This window comes from Coturnix japonica, chromosome 33, assembly GCF_054131305.1.
Source record: "Coturnix japonica strain WE chromosome 33, WE-NBRP24, whole genome shotgun sequence".
Classification (NCBI taxonomy): Eukaryota; Metazoa; Chordata; class Aves; order Galliformes; family Phasianidae; genus Coturnix; species Coturnix japonica.
This window is the reverse complement of record NC_140695.1, coordinates 1,453,657-1,467,117: the sequence shown is the minus strand read 5'-3', so window position 1 is coordinate 1,467,117 and position 13,461 is coordinate 1,453,657. Positions and strand designations below refer to the sequence as shown.

The window sequence follows — 13,461 nt, the reverse complement described above, 5'->3', positions numbered from 1 at the left end:
TGTCCACCCAGCTCTGCTGCTCATTCCTCTGCTCAATCTCGTGCTGCGGAGGTATCATGTGCTTTTGCAGATCAACCTCGCGCCGCTGCACGTTCTCGAGCATGAGCACATCAGTATTGACACTGACACTTAGCGCCCGCACCAACAATGCGAGAACAAACACCAAAGCCATGATCTGCAAGAGATGGGAGAGAGGGGCTCAGTGGGGCTGGGAGGGAGCGGGGCCAGGAGCCGCATGGCCCTGTGCTCAGGTAGGAGCAGTGGGTACGAGGGAGCTGGGTGGCAGCAGGGACCGAGGCCAGTGCTGGCAGGGACAGTTCCAAGCACTGCCCGTGGTGCTCCCACAGGGGCCGGTGTTTGCACCACATCCCTCGTCCAGCCCGACCTTCCCCTGCTGCTGCACTCACCATTGGCCCAGGTCAAAAATGCAGCAGCGCTGCCTGCCTGTGGCCCTAAACCCATCCCCTGCGTTGTGATGCAATGCATTCCTGCTGATGTCACAAATGGGCTGCCCGACTCCACCCTTCTCAGCTGCCCAGGGTGGGCACATGGCCACTGAGCCACGGCACTGCCTCAATTTGGAGGCATATCTCTGGACAGAGCTCCTGGGGACGCTCTTTACTAAGCAGGTGGGAGCTGCCCGGGCCTTTCTTTAAAATAAAATGGGGTGGTATTTCCCATGGATGCTGTGCTCCTCATGTGCCACCCCACAGGTTATGTTCCAAACACACTGTCCCTGGAAAATCATTTGGACAGAAAAGGAAAATCAAAACTACTGCTCCTGAGGAAACATAAGAATTTGCAGCATATGCAGAAACTCATTTTAGTGCTGAAATGCCACAGAGGGAACAAAGCTGAAGATCAGTGCCGGTCATGTCAGTCTCAGCACCTGACATCACACAGCCCTTTGCTGATTGCTCCCTCAGCCACCGGTGGTCTGAACGTCCTCTGAGCAAAAGGCCAGATGGCTCGATCCAAGCAGCTCAAAGGGGCTCTAACAATGATGATTAGGATGCCCACATGTGCAGCAGCCTCTTCAGCTGCATGGGCTCTGGCTCCTTTGGGTGAGCTTATGCTGTAGAGAAAACAGCAGGAGCAACTGCTGTCTACCCCATGTTGCAAAATCACATGTGCACGAGGCAGGAATATTTCTCAAAGGCCAACAGAGAAAGGCTTGGCTGGGAGCCTGTGGGTGTTGAACCAAGGCAGCCCTGCAGGCACAGAGTGGTCTGGTAGGTAAGGAGACAGCCCTGTAGGACAGGAGCGTGATGGCAGCTGTCAGACCAGCTGTGCTTCACCTGCATACCTTGCTGCCTGCAGCACAAGGCTCCCAGCCATGGCTGTATTGACTTCTGGGAGGTAAGGCCAGAGTCACCTCCTGAAGCCAGGGGAGATCCCAGATCAACAGGGTTGGAAGTCATTTGAACCTCACGAGATCCCCTAGACCAAATCCCCTGCTACAGCAGGTTCCCTAGTGTAGGTTTCTCCACAGAAGATAATCGCTCTTCTTCTCTGTTTCCGGTAACAAGGATATCAATAAATATTATTAACCAACAGAAGCTGTGTAACCCAGTGAAACAGGACCTAATCTTTCCTGAATCCGAATTCAGCATTCAGATTTCTGTACTTCACCAGTCTCTGGGTGTCTGTTGTTTCCTGCATTTGGCGGAGCCTTGCAGCCGGAGCTCCAGGCTGGTGCCTTCCAGTGCCAAGCAGTGCAACTACAATGGGGGGCAAGTGGGAAGCCAGTCATCATGGTAACACTGGAGCACTTCTGACATCCTCCTCTCCAGATCCTCCTCTCAGGCATGTTAAACTTGACTCTGTGCTTATCTCAGGTCACTGTGCTTAGCGAAGGCCTTTACCAAAACAGTGTTGGAAATGTCAGTGAAGCAGCTCCTCAAACTGTTTGTATCCTGTTCCCCTTCTGCAATCTGGTCAGCCTCCACATGTGAGGCTTTGCTGCTGCTGCTCAGAGAATCACCAATGTGGGTTCCTCTGTAGGCAAACCAGTCAAAGCCCCTTGCATTATGCATCTATCCAGTGCACCCTCAATAATTTTGCACATGACAGCAAGTTGTTAGGAAGTGCTGATCTGCCTTAGGGTAAACAGGCCCCACAGAGAGACCAGGACAGGCTGATCAATAGGCTGGGGCCAATGGGATGAGGTTCAACAAGAGCAAGTGCTGGGGTCACCACCCCTGAGTGAAAAATCTTACATGCTTGGAAGAGGCAGAACACAGCAAAGACCCATTCCATCTTTATTCTTGCAATCTGAGCTGTATTTTTCCTTATTGAAGAATCCACCTTTGCTGGATTAGGACTTTTCCTGAAGTCATTCTCTGAACTGCATAAAGGATGAGCCAATGTCTAAATCCATACTGCTAGCGCAGGAAAAGCAGCAGTGCTAAATAAACACGGGAATATATTTCCACAGGCTGGAAATTCTGGGCAAAATCAGTGGATAGAAAACTAAAAAAGGTGAGACTAAAAAGGAAGGGAAATAAAAACATTCCATCCAAAAATGACATTTCACTGTCACCATTACTAGAGATATATTCTTGGGTGCTCTGCTTTATATATGAATCTTACTTTGATGTTAAAAGAATATCATAAAGGCAAGTATGAGACTCGGCTACCAACTAAGAGATTTCTTTGGCATTCGCCCACCAGGATCCGGCTCTGTCTGCATTCAGAGGCTGCAAGGCAGAGAACATGCAATGGTCCAGCCAGGGAAATCCCCCCGAGCACAGTGCCTCATGGACAGCCTCCCGTTCCACTCCTGCACGCTCCAGGCCCTGCAGGCACCCCCCAGAGTAAATGAATGAGCTCAGGAAGCCAGTGTGATGGTGGCAAGGCTGGGTGGTTGGTTACAAGTGCAGGCAGAAACTGGCAGCACTGCCCACTGACTCTGTCAGTGTCTCTTTGCTAAGTCCTTTGTTGTCAGTTTCTCTCATCCGCTTGTGGATGGACTCCTGTTCTGGGATTAAGAGGTATGAAGCCAAGCGGCATGTTGCATTTCATTCTTAAGGAGCATTTGTTGGGGTGAAAGCAGCAGAAGCAGAGATCCAGGCACCCTCTGTGCAGCCAGAACTGAGCTCCAAACCTGTAGGGCCATCCCCAACCTTGGGACTCTGGAAGCACTCAGCTGGCCACTGTCTTCTCCCCTCCCCATCCACATTAATGACTCCAGCAAGAAGCTGCTCCTCCCTGATCTCGCTAAACATCAAGTCATGACTCGGGGAACAAAAGAACCACAAGGAACACTTCAAAACTTCGAACAAAAGATGAAAGCTCCAACAAGGTCAACCCAACCAGGTGTTGCTGTTTACCATGATGGCCTCATAATCCTCCAGATGAAAGGGGCCCTTTGCCACCCTTCAGGCAGTGAGACAGGGAGAGCAGCCGACATGATAAAAATGCTGTGATACATCCCTTTCATCAGCACTCCAAACAGTAAGTACGCAAAAATTATGGTTTGCATACAGCAATTTCTCTTTGCTTACACCATGCATTTCACTTAACTACAACCTATCCCACCGGGCAAACACATACAGAAATCCAGGAGCGCATTCACTGACTCCCATTTAAAGCTTGATTCAAACCAAAGAATGATCATTTAAAAGAGAGATGAAGGTTTCCAGCAAATGAAACTCACCATAGCAAATAAGGGGCCAAATACTGTCGTGAACACAACACAAAATCATGGGTGCTCTGATCTATTATTTTGGTGTTTCCTTGCTTGAAACCCTATAGGCAATCAGCACTGCATGGCAATGCTCCTATAACACAAAGCCTCTTCCTTTCATCTTTGCGGTGCCACCAGCGATGGAATTAGATGATCATTGTGGTACTGTTCAGCCCCAGCCATCCTATGAGTCTATGATGATGATTCTGTGATTCTCTAACTGCTCCTCAGTGATGCTGCAGCAATGCAGCATCCCAAAGATCAGCATGGAAAGGAGCAGTGAGAGCACAGCAAAAAACCTCCAGGTAACAGCAGGGACAGGAAATGCTGAATGGGACTCTCTCTTCTAAATGGTCCGAGACAATAGCTGTTAGAAGGCTTAGCACCAGGTCAGGTTTGATAGGAGGAACTGCAGCTCACTATCATATGAAATTTCTCCTCGTTCTGGTTGCAAATTGCTGGAAGGCAATTCATCTTATCTACCACCTGCTTTCAGCTATACCTTGGCAAGTCCCTGTCCATGTGGGATTGCTCTGTCCTTGCTACCTGCAGGCAGAACCCAGAGATATGTTCCATCTGCACAGGTAATAATCAGGTGGCAGGAGATGTGCAAGCCTCATCCACCTTTAGCACAAGGATTTACAAATCCTTCAGGAGCCCATGGACACAGAAGGGCAGAAAGTGCCATTTTTAACAGCAAACCTGTGCCAACCTCCCACTGATCACAGAGTTCTGTAGTATGTTGGGGTGCTAAGTTGTCTTTGCGAGGATTTATGAGTGCATACAGTAGTTCTGAGTAGATGGAGTGTTCTAGAATAGCTGAGTTAGGCCTGTAGGTTAAGAGTTAGTGGGCTGCGGGTTTAGGTAGGTGTGTGTATAGGTTCTCTTGCGTGCATTGGGTTTTGCGTAGCGGGTGTACGTGTCTGCGCAGGATTTAGGATGGCATATAAGGTGTGTGACAGAGCAATATATTGAGAGAAGACATGATGGCATCCATGTTTGTGTCTCTCTCCCCGGGACAGTTGAAGTCCTGGGATAAGTCAGGTTAATTGGCGAATACGTCAGTAGTACCTCTCAGATTACTTTCAAGAAGCTGAATTTTTTACCTAATCCTCTCTCTAAAGTGGATTTTTCATCTCTCTTATTTACTGATAAACTTCCAGGGCTAAGCATCTACAGCACAAAACAGACCTGTGTAGTTCATCACCACGCTATATTTTTGGTCCAACATGATGAAAAAATGGAGCAGACATTTAGAAAGATGACAAGAAGATCCAGAGCAGAGCAGTTATAGTCACTGATGATTATATCAAAATATTGTTGAAGGAATATTAAAACCCCTGCTTCAGGGTATAAAATAATATATACATTTTTGTCAAACAGGTGGACAGAGTAATATATGTTTGTCCACTGTGCTGCATTTATATACCCTTCTGAAAGGTCTATCATTTTTATATATGTAAAGGTATATTATTTCTATATAATACTGCTATCGATGGACATGAGATCTGGTCCTAATGAACTATACAGGCCTTTATGCACCATTTGTATTCGTAAAGCATCTACCAGGATACGACCCCAAACAGGACACCCAGGGCAACACCAGCAGTATTTGGTTAAGAGCACATGAAAAGAAGCATATTGCAACAATAATCAGACAGCGATTTATGTCACCCATCATACAATCATGAAATGGCCGGGGTTGCAAAGGTCCACAGTGCTCATCCAGTCCCAACCCCCTGCTGTGTGCAGGGTCACCAACCAGAAGCCCAGGCTGCCCAGAGCCACATCCAGCCTGGCCTTGAATGCCTGCAGGGATGGGGCATCCACAGCCTCCTTGGGCAACCCGTTCCAGTGCGTCACCAGCCTCTGAGTGAAAAACTTCCTCCTAAGATCCAACCTAAACTTTCCCTGTCTGAATTTAAAGCCATTCCCCCTTGTCCTATCACTGCCCACCCTCACAATGTCATGGTTTTGTACATTTTTCTATTGGTATTCCACATCATAACATCATATAGAGCACAGAGAACAACTACATGTCCCAGAGGGTCTCACAGTCAGAGAGGGAAACACATCACGGAAGTGATGCTGTCTCTCTCTCAAACTGCCTGGTAGCGAGTCTGGGTGTGCTTCCAAGCCGTGGCACCTTCAGTTTCAAAGTAGGCTTCTCGGTCTTCGGAAAACCTCTCTCTCTCTTTCCCTTTTATTTTACTTGGCTTATTAGCCTCAATTTCCATTAGATTGTAATTAGTAAAATAGTAAGTTTTCCTCCTTAGATCGTTGCCACTTCTCTGTTTGTTTCCTTGAGTCCAGCTCCCATCTCCCTACCCCTTTCTTATTTTCCCTTCCTATACGCTGGGAGCCAGGGGGAACAGGAGCCTACTGCCCCTCCCCGTCACAGACATAGATTGATCTAGATAACACCGTGACACAGCAATTCCTCCTCTGTATACGCTCCCTTGAAGTACTGCAAGGCCACAACGAGATCTCCCCAGAGCCTTCTCTAAGCTAAACAAGCCCAGTTCCCTCAACCATTTCTCACAGGAGAGCTGCTCCAGCACCCTGACCATCTTAGTGGCCTCTATATTCTTTCAATATACGTACACACGACGGCGAGATTGTGACACAACAGGATATATAGTTTATAAGAGTTTATTAAAAGTTGTTGTTGTTTAGGGAAATGGGGAAGGGAAGTCGGGTGATAGAAAAGAGATAGGAAATAAAAGCAAAGAGTCTTTGTAGAAAGCAAGAGAGAATTAGTCACCACTGGGTTTCCAGCATGACTCGTAGTTCAGATGTTGATCTTCAGTAGAGATGGTTGTCAGAGGGAGCAGGGAAGCATCTGTTTGCATCTTGCCTTCACAAGATACAATGGTTCCATCCCCAGATCTCCCATACCAAGATGGAGTCATTTGGTCACAGGCCGGATCTTCCACTGGTAAGCTCTCTCCAACGTGACACTGACTGCCACAAGGAAACAGCCACCTCTGGCCTCCTAAATAGGTCTCAGAGTCTTATTGCTCACAGGATGTGAGCTTGCAGCCAAAACAAGAGAAGGGTTCGGACAAAGGTCTCTCTCAGCGTCCGAACAGCAGCAGTCTGATGTAGCGATCTTTCAGCTCCCTGAACTCACGCAGCGCTATGGAGTGGGCGTCCGGGTCCTCCTCCAGGTGCTGGAAGAGGTTGAGCGGCTTGGCGGATCGGAAGGACTGCGGCAGGACAATCGTGCTGTGCACCGACTTGCTGCCAAGGAAGAAGTGGTTCAGGCATTTCTCATCCAGGCAGAAGCGCAGGTACCGCAGGAGATTCTCCATCCGATTCAGGAAATACTTCCTGCGCCACTTCTTCAAAGGGATGATGGCCAAAGTGTGGAGAACAAGAGTCTTGATGACATAGGTGGAAAAGCCCATGCCCACTAAGATGCTGGCAAGCAACGTCAGGCAGTGCAGGTGGGAGCTGTCCTGTCCGGTACTCCTGGCCGTGTGCTGGAAGAACTTCTTTTCTGCCACAGCGCAGCTCTGTGGCCATGTTGTGCTGGGCGTAAAGCCGGCGTCTGTGTTCTGGCTGGTCAGGTAGATGTCCGAGTATTCTTGCTGCACCCCGAACAGCAGCTCGACGAGGACTTTTTCCCCGCTGGAGGCTTCTGTCAGCTGGAGCTTGCAGGAGCGTCTGGAAGGCAGCACCTTCAGGCTGTAGGCGTGCGCGTGGTGGGTGGTCTTCCAGATTGCTGCCACCTGTGCGGTGAACCAGGTGACAGTTCTCTCCACATCCAGGTAGGAGTCAGTGCAGAGAGTCTGTAGCAGGCTGGGGTCCTGATTTTGGCTCAGCTCTTCCTCATGGTGGTGGAGGAAGCACAGCACATTCCCCAGCTGCTTCTCCCTTTGGCACATGCACTGAAGCTCCACGCAGACGCGGGAGTTCCTTGCCAGCCCGTGCCCTTCATCTCCCAGCTCCAGGAGGAAGGTGTGCCCGGAGGGAGGCTCTATGGGCACGAGCAGGCAGTACACATTGTCCCACTCCCGGGGACTCCAGCCTTCAAAGGCACTGCCCACCCCAATGGCGGGCTGCAGCACCGGGAAGAAGCTGTTGGACCAGATGAATCTGAAGGTCTGCACGAGCTGGTCCATCAGCTCCTCCACTATAGGGCACCTGGTGGCCCTTCCTTCCACCTTTTCCAGGGCACGCCTTGTGAGAAATTTTGTCAGTGCTGAATCTTTGAAGTCTTCTTCCTCGTCATCCTCCTCTTCTTCCTGTTCCTCCTTTTCCACCAATTCCACCTGCTCCTGCTGTTCTACCTGCTCCTGCTGTCCGCCCTGTTCCACCTGCTCCTCCTGCACCTGCTGTTCCTCCTGTTCCACCTGTTCCTCCTGCACCCGTTCCTGTTCCTCCTGCACCTGCTGTTCCTCCTGTTCCACCTGTTCCTCTTCCTCCTGCACCTGCTGTTCCACCTGTTCCTCCTGATGTTCCTCCTGTTCAACCTCTTCCACCTCTTCCTCTTCCTCTTGCTCCGCCCCCGATGCCTCCTCCTCGCCACTGGAGCTGTCATTTTCACTGCTGCTTTCATCATGCTGGCTCATTTGTATGGACTGCACCATGTTCCAAAGGAGCAACAGAATCAGCCCCACATTGAACCAGATCTTCCAGTAATCCAGCAGAGCAAAGAGCAGAGATGACATGTCCACCCAGCTCTGCTGCTCATTCCTCTGCTCAATCTCGTGCTGCGGAGGTATCATGTGCTTTTGCAGATCAACCTCGCGCCGCTGCACGTTCTCGAGCATGAGCACATCAGTATTGACACTGACACTTAGCGCCCGCACCAACAATGCGAGAACAAACACCAAAGCCATGATCTGCAAGAGATGGGAGAGAGGGGCTCAGTGGGGCTGGGAGGGAGCGGGGCCAGGAGCCGCATGGCCCTGTGCTCAGGTAGGAGCAGTGGGTACGAGGGAGCTGGGTGGCAGCAGGGACCGAGGCCAGTGCTGGCAGGGACAGTTCCAAGCACTGCCCGTGGTGCTCCCACAGGGGCCGGTGTTTGCACCACATCCCTCGTCCAGCCCGACCTTCCCCTGCTGCTGCACTCACCATTGGCCCAGGTCAAAAATGCAGCAGCGCTGCCTGCCTGTGGCCCTAAACCCATCCCCTGCGTTGTGATGCAATGCATTCCTGCTGATGTCACAAATGGGCTGCCCGACTCCACCCTTCTCAGCTGCCCAGGGTGGGCACATGGCCACTGAGCCACGGCACTGCCTCAATTTGGAGGCATATCTCTGGACAGAGCTCCTGGGGACGCTCTTTACTAAGCAGGTGGGAGCTGCCCGGGCCTTTCTTTAAAATAAAATGGGGTGGTATTTCCCATGGATGCTGTGCTCCTCATGTGCCACCCCACAGGTTATGTTCCAAACACACTGTCCCTGGAAAATCATTTGGACAGAAAAGGAAAATCAAAACTACTGCTCCTGAGGAAACATAAGAATTTGCAGCATATGCAGAAACTCATTTTAGTGCTGAAATGCCACAGAGGGAACAAAGCTGAAGATCAGTGCCGGTCATGTCAAAGTCTCAGCACCTGACATCACACAGCCCTTTGCTGATTGCTCCCTCAGCCACCGGTGGTCTGAACGTCCTCTGAGCAAAAGGCCAGATGGCTCGATCCAAGCAGCTCAAAGGGGCTCTAACAATGATGATTAGGATGCCCACATGTGCAGCAGCCTCTTCAGCTGCATGGGCTCTGGCTCCTTTGGGTGAGCTTATGCTGTAGAGAAAACAGCAGGAGCAACTGCTGTCTACCCCATGTTGCAAAATCACATGTGCACGAGGCAGGAATATTTCTCAAAGGCCAACAGAGAAAGGCTTGGCTGGGAGCCTGTGGGTGTTGAACCAAGGCAGCCCTGCAGGCACAGAGTGGTCTGGTAGGTAAGGAGACAGCCCTGTAGGACAGGAGCGTGATGGCAGCTGTCAGACCAGCTGTGCTTCACCTGCATACCTTGCTGCCTGCAGCACAAGGCTCCCAGCCATGGCTGTATTGACTTCTGGGAGGTAAGGCCAGAGTCACCTCCTGAAGCCAGGGGAGATCCCAGATCAACAGGGTTGGAAGTCATTTGAACCTCACGAGATCCCCTAGACCAAATCCCCTGCTACAGCAGGTTCCCTAGTGTAGGTTTCTCCACAGAAGATAATCGCTCTTCTTCTCTGTTTCCGGTAACAAGGATATCAATAAATATTATTAACCAACAGAAGCTGTGTAACCCAGTGAAACAGGACCTAATCTTTCCTGAATCCGAATTCAGCATTCAGATTTCTGTACTTCACCAGTCTCTGGGTGTCTGTTGTTTCCTGCATTTGGCGGAGCCTTGCAGCCGGAGCTCCAGGCTGGTGCCTTCCAGTGCCAAGCAGTGCAACTACAATGGGGGGCAAGTGGGAAGCCAGTCATCATGGTAACACTGGAGCACTTCTGACATCCTCCTCTCCAGATCCTCCTCTCAGGCATGTTAAACTTGACTCTGTGCTTATCTCAGGTCACTGTGCTTAGCGAAGGCCTTTACCAAAACAGTGTTGGAAATGTCAGTGAAGCAGCTCCTCAAACTGTTTGTATCCTGTTCCCCTTCTGCAATCTGGTCAGCCTCCACATGTGAGGCTTTGCTGCTGCTGCTCAGAGAATCACCAATGTGGGTTCCTCTGTAGGCAAACCAGTCAAAGCCCCTTGCATTATGCATCTATCCAGTGCACCCTCAATAATTTTGCACATGACAATAAACTTCCAATCTCTACTTTTTGCATTTCAGGTAAACAACTAAACTGAATACTCATTAACAACCAAGAAATAAATCCGGACAAGCACTTGAACTGCACACTCACAGGTGAGCACTCACCACAGTGTGAATGCAGACTGTGTGCACAACTGAGACAAATGTAGTTTGCAGCCCTGGAAGGAGGATGCTCTCCACTGGTTCCCATCATTTATTGCTCAATTTCCCTCAAGTGAGACAACGGAGAGAAAATCAGCTCTGTATGCAGAAACCAGGAGCTGTCTATTAATGTGCTTGATTTTCACTAACCTGAAAATCATGCTTATCTTGTTCAAGTTTTTATGCAGGTCTTACTTCATATTTTTGAAAGAAATCTTTCTATGAAGTCACAAAAAACCTGTGATTTTTTGTCAGAAGTACTTTTCTAAACAAAACAGTGATGACGTATTTCCAGTTCTTCTCCAGTCAGTTCACACATGGCCTAGTGCATCCCCTCCAGTGGTGCACTCCCCATGTGAGACAGAAATGCGATGAGAAATGTCATTAAGTGTCATTGTGTTGTTATAAACTGTGAGGTCTGGAGGCTGCCACGTGGAAGCACCTCTGATTGGGAGTGAGACACTGAAGGAAGCTCTCATTTTGAAGGGCTTTTATCCAGTTACAGTGGGCTCATAGTTTCTCTGATGATGAAAATATAATTGAGGAAGGTGCTCCTGTCAGCAAGACTGATGCTAAAGTGCTCCCAAGCTTGGAAAGTGTTTTATTGTTTTTCTGTTGTTATTGTAGCTTTAAAAGACAAGAACGGGAGAGATGGCCAGCAATTCTTTTTGTTGAGTTTGAACTTGTTCTTGGTTGTGGCTGAGGCTCCTTCTTAACAGTTCGGGTTTAGTTCTAACAATGAAACTTTTAAATAATAGACATTTTTCAAACCATTCACAGTGCAGGCTGAGTTCAACTCCCTGGGAAGCCATCTGTGCAAAATCATGTGTGAAGGAATACTAAAAGTAAGTTTGCTTTTTCAGGCAGAATGTACTGCATAAAGCAGTCTTTAAAGCAGCCCATGCCTATGAGATCACACAAGTCATCTCAGTCTCATGCAGAAAGCACACAGTGAGGGCACGGGGCAGTCTGACCTCTACGCCTTTGGAAATTGAAAGGATTCACTGAACTTCTCCTCCAGAGAAAAGAGAGCTGTTGTTCCTTTTAAAGACCTATTTTATTTCTGAACCACAACACATCAGACCACGACCCAGCATCTGCCTTAAGATATCAAAAGTAGTTTTGATTTCAGGTGAAATCAAATTTCACCTGAAATTTCAGGTTTTCCTTTTCTCATTCTAAGTGTGTAAATGCAGCACTGGCTGCTGACTGCCCGTGCTATGCTAACTTGTTTCAGAGATAATAGAGGTTTCTTCCATGAACACTGAATCTTATTTGCTGACTATTTCCAGTGGAGCACTCAGGAATATTTCTTTTAGTTTTCTTAAAAAGATAATCAAGAATATACAGATGTGCTCACAGTCTAAGTTGAGTTTGTCTCTATACTGACATCTTAATGCCCTTTTTTCCTGAAATCATGTTTCTTTTGACACCTGTCTGAGAACTGATCAGGGATGAGGGGAAGTCAGAGTTGCACCATGGTGATGCCACAGTTTTCCCTCACATTAACGCTGCACGGGAGAGTTGGTGGAGACAACTGCGGGGTGCTGAGCTGGGAGGAGGAGGAGGGGGAAACGGCACCTGCTGAGCCTTCTGTGCGCCGGCTGTGCTGTGCTGGGGCTGCATGGACTGCAGGCACTGGCTGCTGCCTGCCTGCACGGGCTGCTGGGGGAGCATGGAGCTGACCCCAGGCAGTGCCCCATCAGAGCAGCCAGCCCATCCCTGTGGGATCGGATGAACCTTTACTGCTTTGCAGTCTCTATGGGCTGAAAACAATCCTGATATAAATAATTTATATGAGAATGTTGTGGAGACAGATTTTCAGTTGTTTTCATTCATTCTCAAAACATGAAATGGTAAATGAGATAGATTTGCTCATCTACACAACACTGCTCTCCTTCACTCTCAAGCCCAGACCAGAGAGGCAGGATGACCTTCTAAGAATCACTGTGGCCCCCCAGGACCAGCAGAGGGAATCCCTCCCAGTGCTGCCTTCTTTTATCACAACCAGAGCAATGTAATCACCGAGGTCTGCTCCTCAATCTGCATGTGGTGCTCATCTCAGTCAAAGAATGTCTGTGGAAGGTTGGCTTTGATTTTTTGTGTGGATTGCATCAATGACAGGTTGGACTCCAGACTCAGTGGGATCATTTTTCATTGTGCTCCTTCCTCTGCAAATCTTCCAAAAATGTTGGTTTCTGCTGAGCTAGAGGAAGGAAGGAGTTCAGGCCTCCTTTACTTTGAACTAATTCTGAATTATTCTTCCATGAAAGTGGGTGATGAAATAAAACCTTCAGTATATGCAAAAACAAAACAAACAAAGCAACAAATGCTTTACTGTCTTTGCATCCTCTAGTTGTATATAGCTGCATCTTGAGAAAGATGAAAGGAACCCAGTGCCTGAATACCACAGTAAACACAGCAAACATTCCCTTCAGTTTGAAAATAAATTCCAAACTCATGGGAGCGGAGCATTTTTCTCAGCACGTTCCTAATTTATCGAGAGCACTAAAATCAATAAAACTATTTCTCTTCAACTTGGAAGCAGACCCAGAGCTCATGAGCATTTGTCTAATTTTAAATAAAAAAGCAAGATCACTTTTCACGTGCTTAGTTTACCCAGAAAATACTGTGTTAGCTCAATTCAATACATCTTTAGGACACCGAAGCAGTCTTCAATGTGTCTGTTTTCTAGTGGAGAAAAATGGAAATTCTTTGATCAAGAAAAAAGACCAAAGTTGCAAAAACTGACCAATAAAACCATTCCAACGTAAATCACATCATTGGATGCACTGGTAACATACATGTAAAAATCTGGGAAAGCACCATGTGAGGATCACTTTTAGGTAACATTTGTGTAATTCATAG

At 48.5% G+C, this 13,461-nt stretch overlaps 1 protein-coding gene and 1 long non-coding RNA gene across 2 annotated transcripts; one reads left to right on the top strand and one right to left on the bottom strand.

The window, feature by feature from the left end:
* Nucleotides 1-6,426: 6,426 nt before the first annotated feature.
* LOC146755320 (inositol 1,4,5-trisphosphate receptor-interacting protein-like 1) lies at nt 6,427-8,364 on the bottom strand. Its single transcript, XM_085525678.1, has 2 exons — nt 8,314-8,364; nt 6,427-8,037 (listed from the first exon to the last, which is right to left on the bottom strand). The coding sequence occupies exons 1-2, from the start codon at nt 8,362-8,364 to the stop codon at nt 6,766-6,768; spliced, it is 1,323 nt and encodes a 440-aa protein (XP_085381804.1). The 3' UTR covers nt 6,427-6,765.
* Nucleotides 8,365-8,926: 562 nt separating this feature from the next.
* On the top strand, nt 8,927-11,689 carry LOC146755319 (uncharacterized). The gene is made up of 3 exons (XR_014938146.1): nt 8,927-8,992; nt 10,471-10,545; nt 11,457-11,689. It is a non-coding gene; the product is annotated as an uncharacterized LOC146755319 (long non-coding RNA).
* The last annotated feature ends 1,772 nt before the right edge of the window (nt 11,690-13,461 follow it).